The following is a 22,711-nucleotide window of genomic DNA, read 5'->3' as shown; positions in this document are numbered from 1 at the left end:
ATGAGAGTTGGGTATTTCTTTGATGCAGTTTTGTTTATTTGCAAAGAATTACAAAGCCCCATTTGCCTGAACAAGGAGGAATTGAACAATGGGAGACAGTGTCCTTGCTTACAGGTCCAGGCCTTTTTCAGGCAGCATCCCAACCCAAAGCCTCTCTCTAGGCTTCTCCCAGGGCCAGGTGCTGTGCTTCCAGGCTGTGCCTGCTTGGTTTTCTTTCTGCTTCTCTCTATCTTGCTCTTTACCCCCCCCCCCTCCATCCCCACATACCCTTTATCCAACCCCCCCCCACACACACACACACACACACCCCTTACTCAAACAATGTAATGGCCAGCAAACGCCTTTAGCCAGCATAGTTCAAATTTCTGAGTGAACTCACATATGCTTTTGTATTAGGTGAAGGGGTTTAAATTGTCTCTCACAACTGTCTTCAAGGGCAGTGGTTATGCATGACCCATGACAACAAGGTTCAGCCCAACTCACAACTGTATGAATAAAAATCACACACACAGAGAAATCACATATTTACAACTATTTTAATTGGAACAATATTTTTTTTAAAGTACAATTCAGATTATTTCCAGCACAAATGTTGGAGGGCATATGAAAGTTGCAAGGAAGCACTTTTTCATCTAGATTTTTAATAATAGGTAGCAACAGCTATTTTAGCATTTGAATCGGTATCAGACATATTCTAGTTCATTAATAGTACATTGAATGTGTTCTTTACAATGCTTTACTCAAGTGATGTTCATTTTCCTTAGTGTCCAAGCTGCTGATACTACGGTGCCAATTTGCATATGTAGGTTGTCTCTGGTGTATTCTGCTTGTTAAGGACCTATCCAAAGCTCACTGAAAGCAGTGGGCATCCTTCCATTGGCTTCAGTGAGCTTTGCATCAGTCCCTAAATGGGGAACATGAGCTCTCTTAAGTGCTAGAGAAGCACTAGCAGAAGGATTTAAGAGCCAGCCCTGAGGTATGGGGTGGCTAGATTACTTATAACTGAACTGTTATGTAAAGTGGTACTGTACAGTATGTACGGAGCGGTTGGTTGCCTCTGTGGCACCACACGCTATCCCCAAACCCTAGGCCGCACTGTTTATTGGGACAGGTACCTAAAAGGAGGAGAGAGGTAGTAGGAACTGGCAAGCTGGAGAAGAAGTTGAAAGACTGAGGGAAAGGGTGCATCACCCTCCCATGAACATTACCCAGAGACATTATCCAGAAAAGATAATAGACCCTGGGGCTATGCTACCTAAATGCACACACCCTCTGTACAGTGTGACACTCCTGTAAGAGGGGCAGGCATGGTCAGGGGAAAGCCCGATAGCTGTCTCCAGTGGAGCTGCACTTCCTGGAAGCAGTGGAAGGGGAAAAGTTACTAGGTCCTCAGAGCTAACACAGGCCTTCATGCCTCTTGTAGATTCTTTGCAATCAGCAGAGTTTGGGGCTAAAATCAATACTCATTCCACAAGATGCAGACCCTGCACCTGTCTCCCATGGAATTCTGGGAGAAAATTTGTTCTCATGCTCTCCTTCCCATAGGTATCTCTGTGGAAGGTGGTGATGTAGGCCAACATTAGCAACTGTTTAACACTGCCAAGTTAGTTTTCAAAATACAAAGTGAACTGAAAGTAGCATGTTAGGCCACAAAGTGTTGCTGAAAAGACAGCTAAATTAAAGGAGATAGGAGAAGGAAGATAGAGGCTAAATGTTCCAGGGAACCTGGAATAAAGTAAAAGTAAAGCAAAATTAATTTATCAATAAATATATTTAAAATAGTAGAGGAAGTGTTTTCATAGTCTTTCCCCATTATTTTTTGTTTTCATTCTACTAGTTACCACTTTTCATAGTGGAAGAATATGCTGCACATCATATCCCACTGCCTCCACCAACTTCAGAACATTGATTTTTAAAAAGTTATTTTTTTAAAAAGAGGAAAGGAGCCATACTGTAAAAGCAGCAAGGCCTGTGAGGCTGTGAATGAGTAGCATACTATTGTACTTCTAATGCACTCTAGGTGGGAGCAGCAACGTATGGTAAATGGATTATACATTATACATAAATATGATTGACAAAACTATGAAAATAATCCATATTTTAAGGTTACAACCATATCAGCTACAATAAGAAATTAAAATATATTTACATTGTACATAACAGTTAAAACACTATAAGTAAGACATGAAGTGATGGTGTCATTTTCTGTTTTTACCAGTTCTCTTTTGAAAATGAAAAGTGAGTAAATAAAATTAGAAGACAAAATATGGGTAATAAATAATTACAAATAGCAGAATCATTTCTTTTTCTTTGTGCAGGAATACGTAAAATAAAGGCTAGTGAGAAGGGAAGCAGATGGAAAATCTAAAGCAGATTTAGGGCTCAATCCCAAATTCTTAATTTAGGAATAACTTTTACTAGTTGTAATGGAATATTTGTCTGTATATGGAGTTTGGAAATGGCTGATCGCTCTTTATGTGATCTCTTCCTGGACAAGGGTTACTCTCATGAGTAAGGGTTGCAAGATCAGACCTTCAATCCCTAAAAACAAGCAATGGGGAAAACCAACTATAGATTAGATTCTCATTTGTTCTTTTCATTGACAGATGACCACAAAACCACCTCTTATACCCTGAAGAAATTTTCCTAAAAAATCAATCCAAATTTAATTGCTCGTGTATGATGTTAAATACCGAGTGTTTGGAACACTGAAATGAATAAAATTGTATAGAATAGCACAACGAATCATGGTTGACCTCAGTGCTTTATGACATTGGACTGTTGAAAAATGACGAAACAGCGGACAACTGAGAGAAGCATTTCCCTCAGTCAATATGATTCACACCCATGTGGTTAGAGTTTTGTGAAAAGATTCTCACACCAGGAATATAGTACAAGCTGGTGCAGTTTCACTAAAACGTGAAACATTTTGTAGGTTTTTCTCAAAAATTGTGCTAGTTTTTCATGAAAACATAAAGCATTTTCCACAGGCACAAAACAAAAATGTCCTGCCATTATACAACAAAAATGTTACAATAATGAAAAAAATAAGACCTTTCATCTGTGAAAATGGCAAAAAAATTGTTAACAAGCAAATATGGGGAAATTATTTAACTCAGAGGGCAATATTCTTACTCCATTCACAGGAAGAAGTTGTGTTTGCTGGCAAAAAAGAAAATGTATGCCTGATTCCCCAATACAAAAATCTCAGTTTGCCTATGATAACCCTGGTGAAAGGAAAAACAACCATTTCTGTAATCCCTACCAGCACTGTGTGATGTTCACATTGCATTAGCATTATGGTGTAATCTGTTTGGGGTTTTTAGATCAATGATAATCTGAATACTGATTTTTTTCCCCTATAGGTAAAATGTTTTATATATTCACAGACATTTTAATCTGTACTTGAAATGAATGTCATTAGTTGGTTGTAAAATACCCAGCCCTGCTCGGGATTGGTCTAAAGAAGGACATGGCATATTGCTGTCAAGAAGCTCAATTTCAAAGTATGAAAGTACCAAAGTCAAAAACTGTTTGATTTCATGGACAGCAAATAATCTTCCAGGACATTTTGCTATTCCTGATCCAAATGGCATGTAATAATATCTTAACTTGTGACCGTTGCGATAGAAGATAGTCTTTTCTTCTCCATTCTCATCGAGATAACGATCATACTTGAATGTCTGTAATGAAAGTTGAAAGTTTAATGTCTATTAGAGCCAGATTATACAGGGTGGGGAAGATGTGCAACCGCACTGACACAATGCCTCCTGGGAAGAGCAGCCAATGCACAGTATTCTCCTCCTCTGTAGCTAGGGTGACCAGATGTCCCGATTTTATAGGGACAGTCCTGATTTTTGGTCTTTTTCTTATATAGGCTCCTATTACTCCCTACCCCCGTCCCAATTTTTCACACTTGCTGTCTGGTCACCCTATCTGTAGCTGGCCATGCCTCGAATCCTCCAAACCCTTTTGGGAGAGGTTAGCCTCCGCAAGGCCCCTTACCCCGAGCAGCTCTTGCAATTGGGGTAGCAAAATACCAGCCCCTGTGCAGTGGCATCAGTGTTGGAAAGCTTTTCACACCCCTACTTGTCTTTTACTGATCCACACAGAGGACAGCTACAATCTAGCTTTTTGTACATGTGTCCAAATTGGAAGTCTTTCCCACTTCTCTCATCACCACTTTATGTCCTTAAGGACTTCCCCTTCTCTTGTCCTCACTTGAAACATCACAACATGGTGGCTTTCTCTGGCTGAGGAAGGCTGAAGGGAACTGCCTTTAAACCTATCAACACTACTTTTTTTCTCAGCCAAAGAATTTTCTGCAGAGTGATGGAAGGCCAGTGCCGATTTTGCTGCCTCCACTGCACTCCCCATCCCTGCCTGTTCAGGGAGTTCCCAGGCATAAATCCAGGACCTGTGAGGTAGAGTGAAGCACGGGGGCACTGAGGTCTTATTAATCTTATGCCTTATTAACAGGCAGTTAACATCTCCTGGAACAGGGAGTTTGTATGTCCCTGTAATTACTCACCAAGGGATCAGCATAGATGTCTGGATCAAAGTGCAGCAGCTGAGGATAAAGAGCTACAATGTCATCTTTGCGGATGTTGTAGGAGTCGTTATCCAAGTGCAAAGTGAAATCCTCCTTAGCAACTCTGACAGTCATGGATGCACTGGACAACCTCATTGCTTCCTTGATAATACTATCTGTACAGAGAGAAAAAGAAAATGATTAATATGAAAAGAATTTATGTATCCCCTTGGGGGGGGGGTGTTGCACAGTTTAAATTGCCTGTAATCTTCTATAACATGCAATATTATGGAGAGAAGGAAACTGCTAAAATGAATAGAGCTAAGAAAACAGCGTAAGAGGTTGATAAAGAGAAGACTTCCCCTAAGTTTTATTTGCAACCATCAAATTTCATTTAATATGGAAACTATTTTATTACTAATATGGAAATTATGCATTTCCATATATACGTATATGAATAGCACATTTGCATTGATTTTATTTATACACACACACACACACCCCAGTTCTAGCCATTCGTATTGTTTTGGAGCGTAAAATGTATAGGTTAAGTATCACCAGAGCCTGCAATACATAACAGACACTAACTGGTGAAGCACCATTGTTGGACAAAGCACTGAGAATATAAAGTCAGGAGCACTGTTGCAGTGGCATTCAGAAAGGAGCAGCTCAGCTCAGTCTGGGCTGACTGAGGGAGGAAAGCAATTGAGTGCAGCAGTCTCCTACTGAGAAGTCACCAGAACTCCAAGCTGTTGGGACCAAGCCTCCTAAGCAAGCTGCTGGAAGCCCGTCAATTACGGGAGCTGAGGGTGACAACTCACTGTCACCATGGGAAGAGGCTCCGGAGATGAACTGGGGAGGATGCTAAGGGAGATCCCAAGACTGAGCTGTGACAGCAATGGAAGTACAGGGAACAGGGGTAGGAAATGATCCAGGGGGCATGAGTAAGTGTACCAGATCCTAGGCCACATATATGGTCCCTGGGTCAGGCCCCAGTGGAATAGGGGGGGCTGGGTTTCCCTACCCCCACTCCTTTGGGACTATAGCCAGTAGGCAGAGCAGCCTTCATCTCTCTGGGCAATACTGCTGTGATCTGTAGCCGCTAGGCAGAGCGGCCATAGACACTTGGCACTAGGCATTACTGCCAGTCTAGGGCACCCAGGCAGCCCCCAACAAATGGTAATAACATTTCCCTAACTCCATTAGAAGTAGCTGTAGCTCACCTAATGCATCCTAGGACTGAATTACCCTTTTTCATGGCCGCATCACACTGGCGACTCATAGTCATCCTATGATGGACAAATACTCTGTTGCTTCCAACTGATAATTCTCCATTTTACAGCAAAATCTCTTATTATTCCCAAGTTCATGATCTTGTACTTTGCACTATTACATTTCATCCTATTTCTATTACTCCAGTTTTCAATGTTGTCCAAATCTTCTTATATGATATCCTGGTCCTACTCTGCTTTGGTAATACCTCCCAACTTTGTGTCATCTGCAAATTTTATTAGCACACTCCCACTTTTTGTGCCAAGGTAATTAATGAAATAATAAATAAGACGGGTCAAGACCAATCCTTGAGGAACTCTACTAGTAACCTCCCTTCTGCCTGACAGTTCACCTTTCAGTATAACCTGTTCTAGTCTCCCCTTTAACCAGTTCCTTATCCACCTTTCAGTTCTCATATTAATCCCCGTCTTCTTCAATTTAACTAATAATTTCCCATATGCAACTGTATCAAATACTTTACTGAAATACAGGTAGATTGGATTTCCTTTTCCTAGAAAACTGATTGTCTTTGCAAAGAAAGAGATCGGGTTGGTCTGGTACGCTCTACCTTTTGTAAAACCATGTTGTGTGTTGTCCCAATTTCCATTTATCTCTCTGTCTTTAATTACTCCCTCTTTCAAGTTTTGTTCTAAGACCTTGCATACAACTGAGGTCAAACTTAGCAAGCCATAGTTTCCCGGCTCCCTTTTTTTCCCTTTCTTAAATATAGGTACTATATGTACAATTCTCTAGACATAGGGTACAACCTCTAAGTTTATTGATTCATTAAAAATCCTTGCTTTTGGGTTTGCAATTTCATGTGCCAGTTCCTTTAATATTTTTAGATGGAGATTATTCAGCCTCCTTGATTTGATCCCATTAACCTGTCTGAGTTTGGCTTCCATCTCAGATTTGGTAACTTCTACTTGCATATCCTTGTTTCCATTAGCCACCCTGCCACTGCCCCAACCTCGTCAATGCCCTTATTAAAAACTGAGGAAAAGTATTCACTTAGGTGTTGGGCCATACCTAGTTTATCGTTAATCTTCACCCTGTCCTCAGGGCTTAGCAGTCCCACCTCTTCTTTTCTTGGTTCCTTTTTTATTTATGTGGCTAAAGAACACTTTACTATTGGTTTTAATTTCCTTTGCAACATCCAGCTCTGCTTGGCTTTTGGAAGTTCTCGCTTTATCCCTACACTTTCAGACTTCCAAGAGGTAAGAACATAAGAATAGCCATAATTGGTCAGACCAATGGTCCATCGAGCCCAGTATCCTGTTTTCCGACAGTGGCCAGTGCCAGATGCTTCAAAGGGAATGAACAGAACAGGGCAATTGAGTGATCCATCCCCTGTTGTCCAGTCCCAGCATCTGGCAGTCAGAGGCTTAGGGACACCAGATTATGGGGCTGAGATCCTGACTCTTTTGGCTAAAGGTCCACCAATGGCTAATCTTCCATGAATTTATCTAATTCTTTTTTTAATCCAGTTATACTTTTGGCCTTCATAACATCCACTGGCAATGAATTCCACACATTGACTGTGCTTTGTGTGAAGAAGTACTCCTTTTGTTTGTTCTAAACCTGCTGCCTATTAATTTCATTCAGTGACCCCTGGTAGGTTTTCTTGCCAAGCCATCCCTTCTTCGATTCCTTGAGGTCTTTCCGCTTTCTCTTAATAACCCGTTTCAGATGCTTGTTCATCCAGTTTGGTCTGCAACCCTTCCCTATAAGTTTTTCTAAAGTTTGACTTCAGTCCAGTCAACTTGCCTAACTAATTCTCTTAATATTTTAAAGTTTTCCCTTTTGAAATCAAGGACCCTAGTTTGTAGACCTATTTTTGTTTATCATGCCAACTTCAAGTGTTTAAAAGTCAATTTGATCCTAAAAAGAAAACTGTGTCCTGGATCACTCTTCCCAGGGAAACAAACAAGGAAAGGGCCTGGATAGGGAGAAAACTGACAAGATCCCTTTGTGGCCTCCCTCTAGACTTGTTCTTCAGCAGGATTTTCCTCACCATTGTGGAAAAAGAAACAGTTCCACCGCCTGAAATTGCAGGTCCCTCAATACGCAGCTCCTAGCCCTACCCAACCACTCTCCAGCTGTGGGCTCCTACTCCCCTGGAGGATTATGGGGATGGGAGGATACTGCAGCAGAGGTGGCTGACATCTCTTTGCCGTATGAGGGAGTGGTGAGATCTGTGCAGAGGTAACACTCTGTGCTGATCATCTTGGGAGGACACTCCACTTTCCTCCGAGGAAAACGTTAGAAACTGGAGGCACAAAATACTTGAGACTGGGGAATGGTCCTGCACTGAGATGTGGAATGGAATAAAGATGATGGAGAAAGATGTGGAGAAAAAAAATCAGAATAGTGTGGCAGTATCTTCCTAAGCCTTAGTGCTCAAGGGAGGAGAATGATATTGACAAAAAGGAACAATGCTTTTAAAAAAAGTTACATTGAACCTCCCCCCACCAGTAATTATAGGGCAACAATTTCAATAGCTGTAAGGCCCAGATCCTCACAAGTATTTAGGCTCCTAACTTGCATTGAAATTAACAGGGGTCTAAGTGACATGTGGGTGAGCTCCTCAGTCACTTGGGTGCTTTGGAAAATGTTACCCATATTTTTTTAAAAATATGCATCATAATAATAATGCTTTTAGCCATGTTAGAAATTCATTGTTTAACATTCCTCAAGCATTAGTTGCAACTCCAAATATGGTAAGATCCTTCTGTTTGATCTTAGCCCTTTTAAAAAAAACAAAAACAAAATACAACCTTACTTTGACTTACCTATAGATCACTGGTGCTGCATGACATAGTACTTAAGCATAACTCTTACATGAAATTATATGGGGAAAATTGGGATTCATTTCAAAATTATGATAATCCCCACACCACAGACCTCAGGACTGCTGAGAGTTTGGCCTTTGCTAACTAAAGATTTAGTGTAGCTTTATTATCCTGCTGTTGGATAGTCATTTAGCATTTCATAGCAAGTGTTTTATTGACTATAGATAGAAAAATATCTGGGTGTTCCTGGTACTGTTACATGTGATGACCATACCTAATACTGGCATATTATCCAGTTGTTTTCGATTCAAGGAGATACATTTGCCATCTAAATCGATCTTTTCACCAGCATTTTCCAGTGTTTTTTGCACCTCTTCAGTAGCTGCTTTCATTGCCTCTGGGCTCCTAAAATCAATATACCAGAAACAAAAATATTTCTTACTTGTAACTTAAGTATTATACAAAAGGTTTGCTGTTAAATATGATATTCATTTTTTTCCTGTCTACAGTGTAGTTTGTTAATCCATGGATGTAACCTGCTAAAACAAAAAAACTATGTAAGACTCTAGAGTAAAAATATAAGTATACTTATTATATTGGAAAAATCCTGGTTGTTCAAAACACTGAAAAGGTCTTCAAAGATTTGGTTCAGTATCCAATTTTGAGCAAGACCAAATTAATGTGTATAATGCTGTTAAATAATGACATCTCGGTTAAGCAATGCCAAGAATAAGGAATATAGCGATCAATCCTAGATTAGGAGAAAGCCCCATTGCAGCTAAAAATCTAGGAGAGAGATTATAGATCACATTCACATTATCAGCTGCCCTGGCTTGTATCCAGTTGGATAATTATATTCTGCCTACCAAAAAAAAAAAATTAAAAAAATACCTCCCCATAGTTTAAATTAAATAACGTATCCTTCACTATCTGGTCTTCCATACAGATATGACAGATGTTTGTAATGGATGACATGATTTTAAACAGATATACAGGTTGTAATCCCACAGTCCTTGGGGGGGCACAGAACTTCCATGGAAATCAATGGGTGTGCCCAATGACTTCAGGATCAGAATTTGTAAAATTAATAGACCCCTTATGGATTTTTGAATGAAATGTGCTAGTTAAAGCTCAATCATTATCATTAGCAGGTAGGTATGGTGTTCTTTAATTTTAAGTCAATTTATGACAGAAATGTAGGCAGGTGGTGTAAAGTCTCATCTTGAAAAGTACAGATTTAGAAATTTAGCCTGAGATTTTTTTAAGACATGTAGGGGATTTGGATGCAGTGGAGTTACATCAAAGTGAAAACAGGGTAGCAGAGTGAAGAATTAGGACCTATTAGTCAGATCCTAAGATAGTGCAAATTGGTATAGCTCCATTAACTTCAACAGTGCTACATCAATATAGGCTCTGCAGAAGCCTATCTTTTTTTTTTTCTGTAAAGCAGCCAATATATAGCTGTGAATCCAACAGATGGGCAGATAAACAAAAGTGTGCAATAAAACCTTGTCTATTCTAGGGAAATGATCTAAAAATGTCCCACTGGACCTAATGTTGGGAGCCCTAGTGTAATCAAGGCTTCCATAGCCACTGGTGATTTTAATATTGTGTTGTTTAGATTTGCTCTGAAGGTTTAATTGACATAGCGTTAAAAGCATCTGTGGCTGCAGGAGTCTTGTCTATACCAGGGCTCACAGCATTGGACGAGACATTTTTAGTAAATGTCTCTAATGCAGAAAAACCCTATGTGGGACCATCTCCTTCCCTGGGCTGCATGAGAGGAGTTTCTGTGGGGGGTCTTACTCATGCAGGACAAAATCCTGGGCCTGCAGAAATCTATAGGAGTTTTGCCATTGACATCAGCGGGACCTGGATTTGACATTCATCCAAGAGCAGAATTTGACCTTTAATGCTGAGACAATTTCTGAGTGACAACAAAGCCAAGAAGTTATTTTACTTCGGAAACTGCAAACACTGCTACTTACCTAATAAGATAGAACAAACTCCAGAAAGTAGCAGGTATTGTGTTAGCTTGTGAAGCCCATAGTACAGCCAGGTGGGTTTTTGCTTTTTCCTTATCATCAAAAGTCGACAGAGTATCATTTAAGAACATACGGAGAGTGACGAGCTCAGAGATGTTGTTCCTTTTTCTGAGGTTCTCATGGAGCAGAGCCTCTGCCAGCTTCTCCCGTGCATTGTGGGCACTCTTGAACACATGGATAGGCACGCCTGCAACAAGGGCTGGGAAGATTTTATCAAACTCCTTGAAGTTTTCGAGAGCATTTAGAATAAGTGCTCTCTGGGTTTCCCGCTGAGATAGATTCTTGTCTTGGGTTGAATTAAACTCTGTACCAAAAAGCGTTAAAAAGCCAGATTCAAACATCACCCGGCAACAGAATGCGTAAAGCCCATCTGTTACCCAGTTGTTGGAATGCAGTTTAGATGTACTTGATTGCAGCATGACATATTGTAGGTTTTCCATCATAGCTTCAATGAGGGAATTCAGGGCATTACCTTGCAGGGTTCTAATGAAAGTCTGGTGCATATTTTCAGTGGTGTTTCCATCACGTGGGTCAATACTGCCATGTCCAAAAGCCTGCCACCAAATAAATTGCATGTAAGATAAATGAGGATCATCACAATCTTGGTAAATAATCATTTACAAGGGAAATCATAGCCAATATGTCATCTTCATAATTTAACACAGGGACATATAGTAAGAACAGTCAACTCTGTAAAGTGATAATTGGCCACAAGTCTTCGTAGGTATGTAATAAGCACACAAAAATAGTCTATGATATATGCTTATAAATAAATAAGTACGATCACTTAGGGTATGTCTGCACTCCAGTAAAACATCCACGACTGGCCTGGATCAGCTAGCCTGAATGTCTACACTGCAGTTTCATAGCCCCACAGCCCAAGCCACGCAAGCCTGCCATGGGTGTTTTATTGCAGTGTAGACATATCCTTAGGGATTCAGTTAGTTCCCATTGGGAATCTTTTCACTGACTTCAATAAGAGTTTGATTGGGCCCTTAGTTGACCAGATAGTTTTTAAAGGGTTAGGGCCTAATTCTCCAAAGTGCTAAGCATCTCCTGAGAGGTGCTGAGTGCCCTCAATTTCCATTGTCATTAAAGGGAGTGAACACACTCCGCAGCTTGCAAGATAGGGACCTTACTGAATGAAAGCACAGACAGAAAATGATGTTAAGCTGCAGTTAAACTTGAGAGTACATTTCAGCAACTTAACGGTAAAAAAATTACAAGGATATTGTATTTGTCCCCAAAACAAGCATTACAAACCCAGGCAATTGAGTTGAAATTTAATTCAAAATAAAACTAGACACATTAAGGTATGGTAATTCACAGTGAAGGCACCCAAGCAACCTGAACTCTGCCATGTAGTGACATCATGCAATAGTCACATACGGTATGTGTACACTGCAATTAAAAACCCACAGCTGGCCTGTGCCAGCTGACTTGGGCTCATAGGGCTCGGGTTAAGGGTCTGTTTAGCAGCAGTGTAAACATTCCAGCTTGGGCTGGAGCCCAGGCTCTAGGACTCCGTGAGGCCGGGGGGAGGCGTCCCAGATCTCGGACTGCAGTTCAAGCCCGAACATCTATACTGCATTTAAACAGCCCCTTAGCCGTAGGTGGCACGTGAGAAGCTTCCTAGCAGTGGGGGGGCCCACCAGCGCCTGAACTGTGGCCCCGGCCTCCTCTCCATCCTGAGGCTCTGCCCCAGCTCAGCATCTTCCCCCCGAGGCTAGGGTGACCAAATGTCCCGATTTTATAGGGACACTTCTGATATTTGGGGTGTTGTCTTATATAGGTGCCTATTACCCCCACCCTCTGTTCTGATTTTTTCACACTTGCTATCTGGTCACCCTACCCGAGGCTCCGCCCTCACTCTGCCTCTTCGCATCTTCGCTCTGCCTCTTCCCCTGAGGGCCCTGCACCTGCCACTCGCTCCTCTCTGCCCCCTCTCCCAAGTCCCTCCGCCCCCTGTTCTCTGCCCCCTCTCCCAAGGACTCCTGCCTGCTGCTTGCTCCTCTCTGCCCCCCTCTTTTGAGGACACCCCACCGATCACTGCTTGTCTCTCTCTGCCCCTATTCCCGAGGGCCCCCCGCCCACCACTCGCTCTTCTCCACCCACTCCCCTGAGGCCTCCCGCCCACTGCTCACTCCTTTCTGCCCCCTCCTGCCGTAGGGGCAAGCGACAGGGGCAGAGAGAAGCAAGAGGCAGGCAGGGGGCTTTTGGAGAGGAGGCAGAGTGGGGGCAGGAAGAGGCGGAGTGAGGGTGAGGCCTCAGGGGGAAGAGGTGCAGTGCCGGTGGGGCCTCAGGGGGAAGATGTGCAGCGCGGGTGGGGGAAAAGGCCAAGTAGGAGCAGGGCCTTAGGGCAGAGCATGGGAAGGGCCACAGTCCAGACACCGGTGGCGCCCCCACTTCTCAGAAGCTTCAAGCAGCAGTGTTCCAAAGGCGTCTGGCCAGCCTGACTCCAAAGGGAGGTGTGTCGCATCCATTATTTCTTGCCCTGTTTGGGGAGGCTTAGTCTCCACAAGCCTCTTATACCTGCCGCCCATGCCCTTAGTCCAAGCCTCACAAGCCCAAGTCAGCTGGCATGGGCCAGCCACAGATGTCCAACTGCAGTGTAGACATAGCCTGAGTTATGATTAAGGCATTTTAGTGTTTGTGGCCTGAGATAAGATTAAACTGATTTGTAAAGACACATTCTATTTTATAGAGGTATATTTGCTTCTCAGGGTGTCATTGCAGGGCAAATAAAGGAATAAATCAATAGTGACAAAAGTCATTACCATCTAAGTGTTGTTTGAGTCCTCAGTGAAATGAGTGTGTGGATTAATCTAGAATTTAGATTCTAGGACACAGGCTTCCACATTACACAGCCAACACCATAACTGTTATTCTCTTGGCAGAAAGGCCAAGGTTTGAATAGGCCTGAATGAGACTTCCAGAGGTGATCCCTCCAACTAGTGACTGAAGAACAATGCTAGGCTAATGGGAAGAAACTTGTACTGATGGGAGTCTATGCCAGATCTGCTCTGTGGATATACAGAGGATTTCAGTTTCCAGGGCTGCTAATCTGGCATCTTTCACAAGCAGTACATTTGTTTTTAAAATTAGTCAATTCAGTATAAATTCACAATAGTGCAAACCATCTTGTGCTGTACTTTTGGTCTAGTATTTTTGTGAGATTACATAACTAAATAATGTCATTCTTGGATAGGGTGACCAGACAGCAAGTATGAAAAATCAGGACAGTGAATGGGGGATAATAGGAGCCTATATAAGAAAAAGACCCAAAAATCGGGACTGTCCCTATAAAACCGAGAAAATCTGGTCACCTTATTCTTGGATAACCTAAATCTGTTTTTGCAAAACCCATTATTATTTATATTAAGGAATAAAATATCTGACACATTGCCATGGCTGGGATGATTTAGTTGGTGTTGGTCCTGCTTTGAGCAGGGGATTGGACTAGATGACCTCCTGAGGTCTCTTCCAACCCTAATCTTCTATGATTCTATGATTTGAGCCAGGAGACAAACTATCTTTCAGACAGGCAGACATACTGAAAAGTCACATATAGATTAACTAGGTACAGAATTACATGACCATGTTGATTTTTTCATAGTAAATATTAAAATATATTAAAATACTACAGTTATTGTAAAGCAGTACCTTTGCAGAAGCAGCAAAGTGGAACTTTTTCCAGTCCAAATGCCTTCCTTGGCGTATCACTGAATGGTATGAAAAAGGGTCAGTGAGAAAATGAACATATTTTCCAGCCACTTTGCAAGTGAAAATGTGCCCATATTTCTTTTGTCTTGCTTTGAGAAATTCAAGAGGGTTGGCACCAAATTGCAAAGCGCAGCCCAGATATGGAAGTAGCCCATTTTCCACTGGCGGCTCACCTGGACGCCTACAAGTTACAAACAAATGTTACAAATTAAGGTTATAAATTAAGACCTGTCCTTCAGTTAGGCCAGCTAAATAAGATTGTGATACCAGCCTATTTATAACATTCAGTTTCTATCAGTGTTGATGGGAGATTGCCCTCCTTTTCATAATAAATTCATTATGAGGTCTATCGTATATTAGAAAGAATGACCTTAAGCCTACAGAAGCCTTATTAGAATCCAAGAATAACAAAAAATATACTTAAGCTATATCACTCTAGCTTTTATTTTTTACATTTGGGTAGGTTCTTTTTCACCATTTAAAATGTAACATTCTATTCATTGCAAGCAGTTAAGTAATTGTGCCTTAAATAAATACCCCATCCCAGCAGTTAATATTGTCTGGGATATTCTTGTTGTTGGAGCCCATCCCAGTACTTTTCAGGACCTGTGGCAAAGCTTGCTCAGTACAGGAGCTGTGCTACCTGAACTGATTTCTCAGGACAGTCTGCCAGAGCTCTAGTTTGGCAGCTTTCATGGCATGATGAAAGGGACATTTATTTGCTTTATCTTTCGGTTACTCAGTTTTTGTTTGTTTTTTGTCATTTTATTTGCTTTTTCCTGACAACCTGTCTGCTGATATTTCTAATTTGTAGGTGACCTGCTGTAGAGCCCAGTCTTACCAACCCATCCTGAGCAGGGCCGGCTCCAGGCACTAGCTTAACAAGCAGGTGCTTGGGGCGGCCAAGGGAGAGGGGCAGCACCTGCGGCAATTCGGGGGCGGCAGGTCCCTCACTCCCTCTAGGAGTGAAGGACCTGCCACTGAACTTCCGCCGTCAAGCACGGCTTTTTTTTTTTCAAATTGCCGCCGCCGATCGCGGCTTTTTTTTTTTTTGCTGGGGGGGGGGGCAGAAATGCTGGAGCCGGCCCTGATCCTGAGCTGAGTATAGAGAGCTGGTCTCCCAAAAAATGGTTTTTGAAACAAATGAAAATATTCAGGAAAAGTTTCACTTTTGGTAGAAACTCTCCAGTTTTTCAACAAGAAATTTGAAACCTGAAAAATTTCTATGTTTAAAAATAAAATTAAAAAAATCTGTGTTAAAATACAAACAAATTAAGATTCATTTTTGGGGACACTAAAAGTTTATACTGAAAACCAAAATGTTTGCTGTACGTGGGTTTTGAATATGAAAAGTATTTGGTTTTCAGCTCTTCAGTGGAAACTATACAAAATTTTCATGGAAAAGTTTAAAGACAACCACTTTTTTGAAAATGTGTTGTGAAAAATAATTGCCATTCTCTTTCTTATAACATGCAAGTAGTCCCACTGACTTCAATGGGATTATTCAGGCAAACAGGCAATCTTCATGTGAGTAATGCTTTGCAGAATGAGGTCTAGAATTTCTGGTTTGTAGTTTCTGTAAGTAAGAATCCACACTTGCTCTCATTAAAGTCATTGGCTCAGCTCTCACTGACTTTATCGGGCAATGAGCACCTAGGGCCTCACCCTGTTCCAGCAGAAGTCAGTGGCAAAGCTCCTTAAGTAGCGTAGGTTCAGCCCCTCTAGATCCTGATCCTAGAAGTTGCTGAACACCTGATAGTTGCTTCAGTATCCTCAATACCCCTTGGGAGTTGAGGATGCATGGCACTTTGCAAGAATCAGCCCCTTAGTTGCTCTGCAAATTCTAAAATAGATAACATTACCTCAAATACACACTCAATTAAGACTGTATAAAAAACAAACTTATTACTAACAGTTCTAATGGACAGAAAGAAAGGAGGAATTGAAGATGGATGAACAAGCATCATTTGGACCTCCAGAGACACGAAGATGGGATTATTTCATTTATTTGGTCGGTCTTTGGCTTGCAAAATTCTCTAGCACACTGAATGCTGAGCCCTTTGAACCCACCAAAGAAAGAGTATTACAGTATTGTTTGCACATTCTACTTGGATCTGACCCTGCACCACTGAAATCAATGGGAGTTTTGCCCACAGGCCCCATTTCAACAAAGTACTTAAGCACATGCTTAAAATTAAGCATGTGATCAGGTGCTTTGTTGAACTGGGATCCAAACAACTGTATTCCTGGATATGGACACCCACAGTAAGTCACTAATAACTTTTAAATAATACGAGTCAGAGTCATAGAGTTTAAAGTCAGAAGGGACCACAGGGTGGTCTGCGCCGTTAAACACCTGCAGAGCTAGGGAGCAGCAGGCTGTGGCCTATGGAGAAGCCCAGCAAGCACGTGTTGGGAACTAGCTGGTCTAGCTAAGCAGCAGCTAATGACTGGATCTGATTCCCTGCTGGATCAGCTGGTTCCCAAAAGCTGCCTGCTGGGCTTCTCTTTAAGCCACAGCCAGGGCTGGCTCTGGCTTTGTTGCCACCCTAGGCAAAAAAGCCACCCACCGCCCCCCCCCACCCCCCTCCAGCGCGGCAGGGGAGGGCGCCGAGCCCGGCCGTGGGCCCGCAATCCCCGACCGGCCGGAGCGCCATGGGGAGGGCGGTGAGCCCGGCTGGGGCTCTCTTCTCAGCCTGGCCGGGGCTCTCCGCTCTCCCCGGGGACCAAGCGCCGGGAGCAGGGTGGCGAGCCCGGCCGGGGCTCTCTGCTCTCCCCGGCGGCCAGAGCGCTGGGAGGAGGGTGGCGAGCCCGGCCGGGGCTCTCTGCTCAGCCCGGCCAGGGCTCTCCGCTCTCCCCGGTGGCCAGAGCGCCGGGAGCAGGGCGGCGAGCCCGGCCGGGGCTCTCCGCTCTCCCCGGCGGCCAGAGCACCGGGAGCAGGGCGGCGAGCCCGGACGGGGCTCTCTGCTCTCCCCGACCGGCCGGAACACCAAGGGGAGGGCGGCGAGCCCGGCCGGGGCCCCACTCTTCCCGACCGGAGTGCCGCGGGGAAGGCGGCAAGCCCAGTCGCGGCCCCACTTTCGGGCCGGAGCGCCCCGCTGCGCCGCCTCCCTCCAGGCGCTGCCCCAAACACATGCTTGGTGGGCTGGTGCCTGGAGCCGGCCCTGGCCACAGCCTGCTGCTCCCTAGCTCTGCAGGCCCTTAAAGGGGCAGACCATCCTGCTACAATCACCTCTTAATCTAACCTGTATAGCATAGGCCACAACACCACCCAGCACCAGTACACTAAACACAACAACCAAGATGAAGCCAAAGTATTACAACTTACAGAAGATCACTGTTCCCCAGATCAAAGATGCTGCTAACATTTCAGGCAATCTGAGTGAAATTTCAGGAGTTTCAAGTAGAAAGGAGTAGCTAACAGTTTGGTACACTTTAAAAACAGAGAGTGATGCAAAAGACCAGTCAAAGAGCCACTTTTTATAGTAAATATATTCATGAATTTCTTTGTTTCTGTACAGAGCACATGCCAGTAGGATAAAGGCTTGAGAGTATTTACTCAATACAGTAAACAAGCCAAATAGTAACCAGCATTAAAAGTAGGAGTTCAATATTGCTACAGTCCAGATTAAACTACATTGATACAGAAAATAAAATGGAAAAAGGTATAAGGAATAAAACAGTCATCTGTACATCAGAAGCATAAACATGTAGGATCTGATTTCTCAAAAATAGTGAGCACCTGCTAATCCTATTGATTTCAACAGAAGCTGCACATACTAAGCACTTCTGAAAATCAGACCCAAATTATGATTATTTATAATCTCATTTACAAATGGATTCCTCTTTCATTGTATCTCTGTCTTCTGTTAGTCATGAATATGGATTTGCATAGCCTGCTTGGTTTTTGTTTTTTTTAAATTTATGTACACAAAAATGCCATTATAATATAAAGATTTCAAAGAACAAACACCAGCATCACCAGTTATCCTTTACTTATCAATCTGCCAATGTTCAGACTAGTTTTATCTCTGCTATATACACACACTATCTTTTTACAGAAATTAGCGTTGGGATATGTTTAAAAAGAAACCTTACCTCCTTCTTATTCCCAGAATAAACCAAAACCAACAGCATAGTATCACCACTATTCCCCAGATCAAAGATGCTGCTAACATTTCAGGCAATTACAGTGAAATTTCAAGTAAAAAAGAGTAGCTTGGTACACTTTAAAGACTGAGAGTGATGCAAACGACAAATCAAACAGCCACTTTTTATATAGATCAGGGGCACCAATTTACTTAATTGAACTTAAATAACCTAGGCAAGCTATTAATTAACCATTTCTGGACAGAAGCTATTATGTCTTCATTCTGACTGATATCTCCGTAAAAAAAACCTGAGAGGATTAATCTATACAGTTGCAGAGATGGCCTTGAGCTGGTATCAGTAGAGGTTCCAAAGTAATCAAAGAGCTGTAATAGTTGATAATTTGAAGGTCTCTCAGGTGTGTTTTGATCTGTCTTGTAGATTTATCAACTACAGTTTATAGTTCAAGTTTAGCAATACATGAGAGGACTAGTCAACATACAGACAGTGGTAGCTGGTGCCCCAAGTACTTACCATAGTTCCCTGACTCTTCTGCCGTGGTACCCTACTCACCTAATGCTCTCCCTGCAGATTGACTAAATTTTCAAGGGAGTCCGAGGAAGATTTTGGCTGGGAATGAGAGATTAATAGGAAAATGGGAAGAAAAAGACTGTTTTCCCTCTCCAGTCATCTATCACTGTCAACATGAAAAACATTGACACAGTTATAGCAGAGGGCAGAGGTAGGAGAAAACAGCATTAGCTCATTTTGCTGTTTCTGACTAGTCTCAGCCTCCCTCTCTCTCCTCCAGTCTAGCTCTTACCTCCTGATCTATCTTCTTCCCCCCTGTCTGCACACCACCAATTTAGTCAAGATCTTGGCTGGATCTGGGCACTCTGGTCCATTCTCTCTGGGCACTCTGGTCCATTCTCTCCACTCACCTACACTCAATTCTGCCATTTCCCTCCCCTTTCAGAAACTTTGACCCTATCAGATTCTCCATCTAACCTAACCCATTCCTGCTCAGAAATCTCCTTCAGCCTGACCCCACAATATTCCAGATCTTCTTTCCCCTTAGCTCAAAACCTAGAACTCATCCTTTCCTACTCATCTCACATATAGCTCTGAAGCCCCTCCCCCTTTGACCTCACTCTTCCCTCTAGCTCAAAATCCAAGGTCCTGTTCATCTAAATGTCCAGGATCAAAACCTTTTCCTGTGCTACCTACTTCACTATAGACGCAGAACTTCTGGAGCTCAGAAACATCCTTCCATCCCACCTGACTCAGAAACTGTTCCTCTCTCATCCTTACCACTCTGTACCCACCTACCCCTCACACACACACTGTTAGAACCTGTCTGGGGCTGCTGACTGATTCTTGCTGGCTCACTAGCACCATCTTGAATAAAAATAAGTGGGAGTGACTTTCTGGGCAGAGGTGACTAGGGTCTGAGACAGAGAGGTTCTGGAGGGAATTCCTAAGAGCAGCCTAGCTTATTCTGTTATTATTATTTTGACTCCCAATAAAAGAAGAACCCAGGGAGAAGGATCAGTTTGAACACTAATCCAATATGTATGCGTGTGTGTGTTCTGATATCAGGGTACTCCCTCCGCTTAGAGAGGGGTAAGGATTCAGAGTAGTCACCTACTCTTTGCATTCTTTAATGACTCAATGGTAGATTTTAGGGGCCTATTCTCAAGAAATGGAAATTCAATCTAATCTTAAAGGGAATTCCACTGAAAAAGGGCTACTTGATTATATGACCGTGTCATTACACATCTGCTTTTACTTGTCAATAGTCTGATTTCCGAGTGATACATTACAAGACCAAAGGTAGAGTAGTTTATCACAATGAGGACACTGGATCTCCAATGCGGAAAAAGGAGTGGCTGTAATATTGCTGTTATAATACAACCAGGGCCGGCTCCAGGGTTTTGGCCGCCCCAAGCAGACAAACAAACAAAAAAAAGCCGCAATCGCAATGGCGATTGCGATCTGCGGTGGCAATTCGGCGGGAGGTCCTTCGCTCCGAGCAGGAGTGAGGGACCGTCTGCAGAATTGCCGCCGAACAGCTGCACGTGCCGCCCCTCTCCGAAGTGGCTGCCCCAAGCACCTGCTTGGTAAGCTGGTGCCTGGAGCCGGCCCTGAATACAACGGTAATCAATACAAATTAAGCTTTGATTGTAGTTCAGACTCTTGCCAATAGGAGCTCAAATCTTGGCATCCCACCAATATCAGCAATGGCATTTGGACAATTTAGAAGATTCAGATAGTAAGAGATGTTTCATCAGTCATTTGGGACCTCACTTATTTAAAAAAAAAAAAAAAAGCTGAAGATCTACAGTCATTTTGTAGGCTCACCTCTGTGCTTATTTTTGAATGTGCCCTTACAGTAAATGAACATGAAATTGGGTACATGTGAGCACTTTATCCCAGCTCACTATACAGTGATTGTCATTAAAATGCCAACATTTTCCAGTAGTTCTCAAGCTTTACTGTCTAGGACACAACAGTATTTCCCTCTACTTAGAACATGTGTTGAGAAATAGCCCTGGCACTAAAATGTTTTATAGCAATTATCTGGTTTGTATGTAAATGGAAATTCCTGATGAGCACTTGCAAGATATAGTTAGAAGATATGTGCTTCTAATGGTTTTGCAAATTTATGCAAATGTATACACATTTACAATCTACTACCATTTTGTTAAAGGGTATCACAGGTGTGGTAGCTATTCACAGTATAATTATTGGATGTAGCAGAGGACTTAGCCCACCAGCTTCATATCCTTCCATAAAGTCGTAATTGACTCAGAAACCCTGCTAACTCTTCTCCACCACATGAAAAGCATCCCAATCTTCTCATTCCCACCACGCCACACAAAAGTGATGAGTTGGTTAGAACTGTGTAAAACTAGTGTGGATTTTAGGAATTTTGGGGGCGATTCATTGTGTGTTTTATATTCATCTAATTTTGTGAACCATGAAATTTTGAGGACCCAGAGACTTTTTCTTCCTTTCTAATTATCATGTTGTGCAATTCACTTCTACATGAAATTTCCCACGCAGGAGATTTGCTCCAGAAGCATGGTGGAAATGTCAGTGGGAGTTTTCCTTTTGTAAGTACTGCAGAATTTGGCCCTTGGGCAAAACTCCCAGAGCAAAGCCAGAGTCAGCAGACTGAAAATCTGATGGATAGAAATCTCCTTATCCCACGTCCCCTTGCTCCAAATTCCAGGCAGGCTGTGGGGCTGCAAATAGCCCTTAACTATGCTATTGTATTTGAGGCAATTTTAAATTTTCTTTAACAAAGAAAAAAATAATTTAAAAAAAGGAGTTCCCTCTCTCTGTCTGAAGGCTGTCTCCTTCTGCATGTCAGCTGAAAGTTCGATCTCACATCCCTTTGTAACTAAGCTTACAGGCTACTCCTTATATCCTCTTCTGGCCACCACTCTGTATGACTCATGTTCCTTACTCCCACTCTACCAAGCTGGTAATTTCCATTATGGGAAATTTGCACATTGAGCAATAAGATAAAACCCTTTCAATTCTGGATGTCACTTTATGCAAAACAATGTCTCTCTTCTTCCCATGTATAGGTCTTAGTCTTTTGTTTAGCAAAACATTTTTCAATAAATAAGGGGCATGTCTGCAAAAATTTCTGCCTCCTATGAGCTGAAGGTCATCTAGCAGTAATAGGATTTATTCATATAACAGATATTGATCTATTTTATTTTAAGATCATTGGCTCATGACAGCATAACACATACATCTAGATAGTTCTGTCACACCTGCTCCTTATTTCCTGACTTGTGTAGGTACAGTACAATGCGATAATGTCATTATGCCTTTCACAAACTGGATTCAGCTACTCCAGAAGAAGGAGAAGCAAGTCTAAAAGTAGCAGCCTTTTGATTTCTCCATGTACCATAGAAATCAAATTGTGCAAGGCAGGGAATTATGGAGAAACTTGATGCCAGTCTGTCAGGAAGCAGAGCCTGCAGCAGAGCCAGTCTGGAAGAAGGGCTGGCAGCTGAGAGTTTCCAGGCAACCTAATAAATGCAGCTGGCCTATAACAGGCTGCCTCATTGGCTGCACCACCTGACTGGTTTGAAAGAGTCAGGAGACCAACTCTTAAGCCCAGCAGCAGCAGCAGTTCAGTGGCTGCTCAAAGCATTTGCCCATGGCTGTGGTAGCTCCTACTTCTGCCTAGCTTCACTCCAGGTAAGTAGGCACAACCACCCATATCCTGGTCACTGACA

General features: G+C 42.6%; 1 protein-coding gene across 1 annotated transcript in view; it reads right to left on the bottom strand.

Moving 5' to 3' along the window:
* Nucleotides 1-517: 517 nt before the first annotated feature.
* Nucleotides 518-22,711, bottom strand: part of LOC128831096 (cytochrome P450 7A1) — a 37,847-nt gene continuing 15,653 nt past the window's right edge. Inside the window, exons 2-7 of the mRNA XM_054017205.1 lie at nucleotides 14,304-14,362; nucleotides 11,113-11,194; nucleotides 10,584-10,944; nucleotides 8,870-9,000; nucleotides 4,532-4,707; nucleotides 518-3,683 (exon numbers count right to left, since the gene is read on the bottom strand). Of these exons, the coding sequence (XP_053873180.1) occupies nucleotides 3,384-3,683; nucleotides 4,532-4,707; nucleotides 8,870-9,000; nucleotides 10,584-10,944; nucleotides 11,113-11,143 (999 nt within the window). The 5' untranslated portion in view covers nucleotides 11,144-11,194; nucleotides 14,304-14,362 and the 3' untranslated portion in view covers nucleotides 518-3,383. The remainder of the gene's footprint in view (nucleotides 3,684-4,531; nucleotides 4,708-8,869; nucleotides 9,001-10,583; nucleotides 10,945-11,112; nucleotides 11,195-14,303; nucleotides 14,363-22,711) is intronic.

Source organism: Malaclemys terrapin, chromosome 2, assembly GCF_027887155.1.
Source record: "Malaclemys terrapin pileata isolate rMalTer1 chromosome 2, rMalTer1.hap1, whole genome shotgun sequence".
Taxonomy (NCBI): Eukaryota; Metazoa; Chordata; order Testudines; family Emydidae; genus Malaclemys; species Malaclemys terrapin.
Note: the sequence above shows the minus strand (reverse complement) of the source record. Positions and strands in the feature narration are given on the sequence as shown.